This window comes from Mirounga angustirostris, unplaced genomic scaffold, assembly GCF_029215605.1.
Source record: "Mirounga angustirostris isolate CCGP_5_RB_7025 unplaced genomic scaffold, mMirAng1.0.hap1 SCAF_5, whole genome shotgun sequence".
Classification (NCBI taxonomy): domain Eukaryota; kingdom Metazoa; phylum Chordata; class Mammalia; order Carnivora; family Phocidae; genus Mirounga; species Mirounga angustirostris.
Genome location: NW_026991713.1, coordinates 163,904,149 through 163,912,084, shown reverse-complemented (window position 1 = coordinate 163,912,084; position 7,936 = coordinate 163,904,149). Strand labels below are relative to the sequence as shown.

Genomic DNA, 7,936 nt, shown 5'->3' with positions numbered 1-7,936 from the left:
ACATGGGGCTCCCTGCTCGGTGGGAAGCCTGCTTCTCCCTCTCCCACTCCCCCTGCTTGTGTTCTCTCTCTCTCTCTGTGTCAAAAAATAAAATCTTTAAAAAAAATTCCAATGCCTTCTCCCACTCCCCATACCACCCCCCATCTTCAAGACTGTTATTCTCTCCACCCAGGGTTCTGGTGCCTCACTTTTGACTTCACCCAACATCTTGTTAACAGGGTTGCTGTCCTTTCTAGTTGAGGATTAGCCTGGGCCTTATAAATCCCTGATCCAGGTTACTACACCAACTCCTCACTATTCTCCCTCTAATCCTCCCTTCTAATGTGCCAATCTGTTACTTCTAGAACTGTGTAGATGCTTCACCCAGACCCTCTGGAATTTCTTTTTTTGCTTCTTCAGATCCAGATTACCTTTGATGTGCTTTCAAAAGCCAGAGGCTCTTTGTCGAACTATCCCTTGGGCTAATAGAGCTGTTTTGCCTTAAAAAAGCTGAAAAGGGAGGGGTGGGGGGTTAAACGGGGCAGGGATACACCTGGGTGGCTCAGTTGGTTAAGTGTCCATCGACTCCCACTTTCAGCTCAGGTCAAGATCTCAGTGATGTGTCCAACTCCGATTTTGGCTCGGGTCATGATCTCAGGGTTGTGAGACTGAGCCTTGCGTTGGACTCCGGGCTCAGTGCAGATTCTGCTTGGGATTCTCTCTCTCCCTTTCCCTCTCCCCTTCCTCTCTCTCTCTCTTTTTTTTTTTTTTTTTAAGATTTTATTCATTTATTTGACAGAGAGAGACACAGCGAGAGAGGGAACACAAGCAGGGGGAGTGGGAGAGGGAGAAGCAGGCCTCCCGCCGAGCAAGGAGCCAGATCGATCCCAGGACCCCAGGACCAGGACCTGAGCCGAAGGCAGACACTCAACGACTGAGCCACCCAGGCGTCCCTGTTTCTCACTCTCTTGCGCGCGCTCAAATAAATAAATAAAATCTTAAAAAAAAAAAGCTGCAAAGGGAAGCTTTCAGCTTGAAAGTTTAAGTACCTACCCACCCCTACTTCCCAACACAGACATTAACCAGTGATTGTCAAGCAGAGTTCATCAATGACTATGGAATTTAGCTCTCCCGCCTCCAGCTCAAAGACAGAACTTAGTAGCTGGCTCTGAACTTTTGCCTGAGATGACATCCTTGTCTGGCCTCCTGCCCTTCCCTTTTCTGCTTCCCCTACTCCCTAACTGGAGCACTTTCTCAACAAATCACATGGACACAAACCCTCCTTTCAGCGTCTTCTTCTAAGAAAGCTAACTGGAAACATCCCTTTCTAGCTGAAAATCTGTCCATGGATTCCTGCTGCCTACAGGAGAAAGCCCATGCTTCCTGGCCAGATTCCAGCCTCAACCCCCGTGCCAGAGCCAGCAGGATTTTCAGCCTGGTAAGTCACGTCTGACCTCCAGATACAATTCCCGTCTCCCCTCAACCCCCCACTTCCATCACCAGTCCCACCAAGCAGGCTTTCAGGCCTTTCTTCCCCCTCCCTTGGGTCACCACCTGCTGTCTGGAGCCCTTTCCTTCTGCCCCCCCCACCCCCCTGGACCAGGGCCCCACTGTCCCCTGGGGCATGCCAGGATATAATCTTGTGTGTTCCTTTTTCTTGGCAGAAGCAGGCACAACTGGCAGGCAGTATTTTTAATCTTACTCAGGCTCAGGAATCAGATGGCTCAGGAGGTTGCCCAGTCTGGTAACCTTCACCTCCAGAACCTGTGACTGTCAATAAGAGAAGTGTCAGAACTGAGGCCTGAAGCTGGGCCAACTTGGGCCTTCGATATCGCCTGGGACCCAGAAACACCTGTTACATGAAATTTAGCATTCGTTAAATGAAAAGAGATTTGGGGGCAATTCTATACCTGGCCTGACAGGCTGTCTGGACAGTTCGAGACTGGGACACGAGCTACTTAAACCCAAGGGCCCAGGGAACCAGAATAGGGTGGAAACAAAAGCCCACCTGCCCTCCCCACACACGGGGCCCAAGAGGGCATTCAAAATGTGAACTTTAATAACAAACAGCAGGTCAAGGTAGGGGTTCCCCAGGAACGAGAATAACGGAGCTGGTGTTGGAGGTCTCAAGGGTCCCCACTTCCTCTCCCCCAAGGCCTGGAGGCAGGGAAGCAGTGGACCTCTGTAGAGGAGGGGTGGCACCGGGCTCCATGTAATTCCATCTGTTTGGGGCCCTAAGGCCCAAGATGCAGCAGCATGTGGAGCAGGGTGGCACCCTGCCTCACCCAGAAGGTCCTGGCAGGGTGTGGGGCCCAGGCTAGGCAGGCAAGTAGGCCAAGGGCTGTGGGGTCAGATGCGGAAGCTTTCCTCTCGACCATCGATGTGCCGGAGTCGCAAGTAGACATCTGTGCCAATGCCCTGCAGGGACTGCAGCCGAAGGGAACCACCGAGGTACTCCGCGTAGGCCCGTGAGGTGGGCAGCCCGAAGCCAAAGCTGGGATGGGCAGGGGGATAGGATAGAGGCTTCAGAGGCTTGAGTCCCCTGGGGCCCCCCCCACCCCTCCATCCTAGCCAGGTGGGGCCTCACCCATGCATGGGCCCTGACTGGCCGCCACTGTGCATGTCCAGGTGGCCAAAAAGGGGGCTGATCCGGGGGTCCTGGGTGCTGGCCTCAGCTGTAGTGAAGTGGTAGTCCATAACCCGATCCAGATCTTTGTGAGCGATTCCCCCGCCCCGGTCTGAAATCCTGGCAAGATGTTGATAACATGGGCTGGGCCCAGCTTTGGTGGGGGCCTCACCACCTCCCAAACAAACAGTGCGAAGTCTGCCTTCCTGCCCCTTCCACCCAAAGATGGAATGTGATCCACCTAGACCCTGGGGCCTTGTTTTTTATAAGCAACATCCTTCCATCCTCACTTCTGCCTGGGCCACTGGCTGCTGTACCTTCTCACGGGATTTTACACTTACTGTCAACCCAACATCCTAACTCCCCACTCCAGGCCCCTCAGTTGCTGACAAGGATAGGGCCCCTGGCACCTGCAGCCAGCCCCAGATCTGTTCATATCCAGCTCATGGCATTCTCAGAACCGGAGAGTATCTTGTCTGACCAGTGGGGGGCAGGTCCTGGCTCAAGGTCAAGCAGCAGGGAAGAAACAGTGCCTGGAACCCCCACGTATCCCAGCCTAACTCCCACTAAGGGCAAACCTGATGACGAGATCGATATCATTGTTGGCGATCGTGATGACCACGTCTGGGACATTGTAAGGAGTGTCTAGGTGACTCTCCATCGTGGCTCTACGCGGGGAGGAAAGACCAGTAGGTGGTGGTACCCCAGCCTCATCCCAGTTCCTGTCTGCCCCCTTCCAACATATCCAGCCAGCCCACCTCATGGCATTCTTGAGGAGCTCAGGCAGGATGTAGTCCAGCGGCATAGGGATGAAGGGGAAACGCGCGGCCACATGTCCATTGATACGGACGCGGGGGGCATTGCCATACTTGTGCTCACATAGGCGTCTGTGGATAGGAGCAAAGTTCAAACCTAGACCAGTGATTCTCAGATGGAGGTGATTCTGCCCCCACCACCCCCAGAGGAATTTTGCAATTTCTAGAGATATTTTTCCTTGCCACAACAGGGAGTTGCATTGAATAGAAGCCAGGGATCCTTCTAAAGATCCTAACAGGCACAGGACGGCCCCTAAGAATTATCTGACCCAAAATGCCACATTTGAGAACCCCTGCCGTAGGCAAGGGCTCAGACCCAAGCCTTTCCAGCCAGAAGACACCCACCCCCTTAGCTGTTCTAGCCTCACCTGGCGAAGTCCACCCACTTTTCAATAATCTTCTTTGGCGATAAGCGAGTGCAGATGATGCCAACAAAGTCGGGCTGGCAGGAGAAAAAAAGTCAGGACTAAGCAGTACCTTGACCCACACCTCGGCCACCAAATGCTTGCAGTCGCTCTGGACCGCTGAAGCAGCCCCAAGCCTCTCCCAGGCCCTTGGTCCAGTCCCCAGCCCAAGGGAGACCCTGGCTCAGTCCCCTCTGCCCCACCTGGTAGGTCTCAGATCCCAGCACCCCACCTTGTCCTCATGCAGCGCCAGATGATGTGTGGCCAACATGCGGATCCCAAGCCTCGAAGTCAGTGTCTTGTCCAAGAAGTAGCGGACGAGCTTCTCATCCTGTGAAGAGTGGGGCCTCAGAAACCCTGTGCCTTTCCCAGGCCCCCCGATAGGCCCGGGTGCCCACTGTGCTGCCCCTGACCTCTAGGTGCTTCCGGCTCTCGCGCAGGCCCTCAGCTAAGAGGGTCACCACATCCTTGTGGTCGTCCAGCAGCTGTCGCACCAGCTGGCAGTACTGGGCCTCGTCCGCCTGGTCCTTGATCTACAGGCCACAGAGTCATGAGCTTGGATGTTTCAGCCCTGACCTCTCAGCCCCTCACCCTGCCCTGGCCCAGCCCTCACCGGAGGGAAGTCTGTCAGCTTCTGGAAGGCACGGATGTACAGCTCGTGCTGCAAGAAGAGGTGTAGGAATTCACAGGGATGCCGTGGGCACTGGGTAGAGAACAGCCACCCATGCTTACCCATGGGGATTGCCATCCATCCCAATTCACTTGGTTTAAACCCCCATCATGGTCTTTTAAGCCTCAATGAATATGGAACTTTGGCCTCTTAAGGCCTGGGTCTGAGCCCTCTGGCCCTGAAACCTTTTGGCAGACAAGTTTCTGCCACTCTGGTCCCGTCTCCCAATATGTCCCTTGGGCAGTTGGGGGCACACTGATCTACAGTCCCCTCGAGAGAAACCCACGCCCCCCAGAGGCCCCCTTACCACGTGCAGTATGGTGGGGTTGCAGCCAATGATAAAAGGAAGGCTACGGAAGCCCTTGATGCGGTGAGCGATCCTCACTGGCAACTCTTGCTGCAAGTACCGGGCACTTTTCTAGGAGAAAAGAGGGAAGTCAGGGCCAGGGCCTGAGTGGCTGTGCCAGGGCTCCAGGAACCAAGACAGAAATAGGGGCTGGAATCTTACCAGAAGGTGGCTGCCATCCTGAGAGCGGCCTGAATAGAGCATCATGGTCGGAGTGAGGCGGACTGAGGGCTGGAGGGGCAGATGGGCTTTGAGCACTGGATCTGCAACGCCCCGCCCCCACCACATCAGCCCCACCCCTTCCCTGGACACCCCCTCCAGCTCCGGACCTTCTCCGCTGCCACATCGATGGCCGACTGGTTGTAAAAGGAGGTGACGGTCTTGGAGCGCTCCCGCGCCATCTCCACGTGGTGCGTATCGGTGGCTGATGTGGAGCGAGCCCGGAGCGAGAGTGCAGGCCCCAGTAAGGGCCGGAGTGGAGGTCCGCTCCGGGGACCACTCCCCAGCACGGACGCCAGTATCATCGTCCACTCTGCTCCTTTGTTTCTCTATGGACTAGGCGGCCGCTAGGGCAGAGGACCAGATACACCGAGGCGACCCCAAAGCGGGGCAAGGGGTGTGTTGGGTGGGCAGGGGCTCTTCTCTGACTTCAGGAGCGACTGCAGGTCAAGGATGCTGACAAGCTCAGCCCCCAGGGGGCAGCTCCCATCTGCCGGGAGGGGGGGGGGGGAGAGGAAGGGAAGGGGGGAGTTGTAAGGATCCGAATCCAAACAATTCGCACCATCTCTCCACGTGGCACTGGTATCATCAGACCTGGGCAATCTCGACCCACCCATTCAACCACCTCCGCCAACACATACAGGCCAAGCCTGTACAACCTTGTTTTCCCGGGCTATTCTTCAACTTGACGCTCCATCTGGTGCCTGGAGGGGACGGGATCCTCAGACCGGTCCAGCCCGAAAACAATACCCCTCCCCGCGGTTCTGGGCACCCTCGTTCAGGGGGCGGGGCTGACCCCTACCCAACGCCTTCAGACCCCGGCCCCCCAGGAGCGTGGCCTGCCCGTGTGTGGCACACACAGCTCTGTGCACCCGGCGGCCGGCTGCATCGAAGTGGCGGCCCTGGAGTCGCCGTCTGGGTTCCCCCTCCGCAGGGTCACTTGGTTCGGCCCGGATCCCCCCTATATGGTAGATGCCACCCCGGTCCACGCGCACTCCGCGGTCCAGCTCAGTGGCGGAGGCTACGAGCCCGCGCCGCCAAGCCTCCGCAGGCAGGGTCCGCGCCGGTTGCTCCACTTACCGCGGGGCCAGGGCCAGGGCCAGGGCCAGGGCCAGGGCCGAGGTCCGAGCGGAACGGCCCAACAGTCGACAGGCCCGGATAGCCGAGCCGCCTGCGCCCTCTGCCGCCGTGACGTCATGTGGGCTTTGGGGGCCCGGTGCCTCCTGGGAGTTGTAGTTTGGAGCGAGACCATCCCAGCTACGCCCCTGCTCCTGGACCCCCAAATAAATTCCACGGCTCCTTCTACAGTTCTCTCGGAGTTATCTGTGGTCTCCCTGGGTCTCTGTCTCCTGCTTTATAAAATGGGCTTCCTGGGAGCGAAATGGGAGAGGGCGGGAAGACCCTTAGATGTGAAGAACACAGACCAAACCCTACCTGGTTCCCTTCCCTGCGGTCCCATCCTTCTCCTTCCATTTGTGGAAAACCAGACTGCTAGTTCAAACCCTAGTTCAGCCACTTTTACTGTCTGGAGCAACTCACTTAAACTGCTCAATGCTTTAATTTCTGTGTTGGTATAATTAGGATCTATCAACCTTGGGGTTGTGTGGGTATATGAATTTATATATGTAAAGTACCTAGAACAGTGCCAGGCATGGAATTAGCACTATGTGAGTATGTTATTATTACTCATTCGTGCCTGTCACGCTGACTGGGTGACTTTTCAGTGCCAGAGGAGGAGCTTGGGTATTGAATCAACTAAGTAGACTTTTCCCTGACCCACAGAGGAAGACAGTTTCAGTGTCATAAATCCTGATGAGGGCTGCACAGGATGGAAGTATTAAATAGGGTCGGGGACACTGGAACAGGTGCAGCTTGAGTAGGACGTGGCCAGGTGCCCAAGCCGTAGTGGAAAGGGTATGAAAAGACAGAGAACAGCCTGGATAATCTGAGGATATACCTACAGCCATGTGGAGTCTAGGAAGAAGAGGGGCTGAATGGGGTGACCAGAACCAGATCATAAAGGGCAAGAAGTCTGCATATGTCCTGAGTTAGTAAGAAGTCACTGAAGGGTTTTAATTTGATCTGCTCTTTAGACAGAACCCTGTGGCTGTAGTGTTTGGGAGATAGGGTGTTGGTGAGACCAAATGCAGAGAGACCAGTGAAAAAACAATTTACTTTTTCCAGGCAGGAGATGATGGAGGAGAGACCTTACTCCGTGTGTGTGTGTGTGTGTGTGTACTTGTATTTGTACTGATTGGATTTTTCTTTACCATGGTTATATATTTTCTAAATTTTTTTTAATTTTAGTTTTATTATTATTATTTTTAATATAAGTTTTGTTTAAGATTTATTTATTTATTTGTCAGAGAGAGCGAGCATAAGCAGGGGGAGCGGAAGGCAGAGGGAGAAGCAGACTCCCCGCTGAGCAGGGAGCCCGATATGGGACTGGATCCCAGGACCTGGGGATCATGACCTGAGCCGAAGGCAGACGCTTAACCGACTGAGCCACCCAGGCACCCTTAATTTAATTTTTAAATTAAAAAAGGATTAAATGAAGCAGGCAACATCTTTGGAGCCCAAAGGCTGTCTATAAACTTCAGCAGAGGTGGGACCCTTTACCATGGATGGCCTGCCTGAGGAATTGGGGGAAGGTCTGCGTAGACCATGAGGATAGGGCTCCCTGAGTCTCTGGATTTCCTCTGTGCCCCCTCATCCCCACACCATTCCCACCCTTTCTTTTCCAGCATCCTAGCAATATACTGGAGTGAGGCCGGGAGGCCACTCAGCTCCCGAGGCGGGCTCGGCTTGAGCCGGTGGGAAGAAGGGAGAGGGAAGGATGGTTCCGGGGGGGAGGACGGCACGCGCCGAGAAGCAGAG

General features: G+C 55.0%; 1 protein-coding gene across 7 annotated transcripts; it reads right to left on the bottom strand.

Annotated features, from left to right (window-relative positions):
- Positions 1–2,016: 2,016 nt before the first annotated feature.
- Positions 2,017–6,297, bottom strand: BCKDK (branched chain keto acid dehydrogenase kinase). Of its 7 annotated transcripts, none has more exons than XM_064593009.1 (12): positions 6,140–6,297; positions 5,170–5,549; positions 5,003–5,071; positions 4,802–4,912; positions 4,438–4,527; positions 4,238–4,357; positions 4,057–4,155; positions 3,789–3,862; positions 3,364–3,492; positions 3,184–3,273; positions 2,567–2,725; positions 2,017–2,473 (listed from the first exon to the last, which is right to left on the bottom strand). In XM_064593009.1, the coding sequence occupies exons 2-12, from the start codon at positions 5,362–5,364 to the stop codon at positions 2,329–2,331; spliced, it is 1,281 nt and encodes a 426-aa protein (XP_064449079.1). In that variant the 5' UTR covers positions 5,365–5,549; positions 6,140–6,297; the 3' UTR covers positions 2,017–2,328. The 7 variants fall into 7 exon arrangements, with proteins under 7 accessions (XP_064449079.1, XP_045731345.1, XP_064449081.1 ...); XM_045875389.3 differs by having other exon boundaries at positions 4,438–4,485; XM_064593011.1 differs by lacking the exon at positions 2,567–2,725.
- Positions 6,298–7,936: the final 1,639 nt, after the last annotated feature.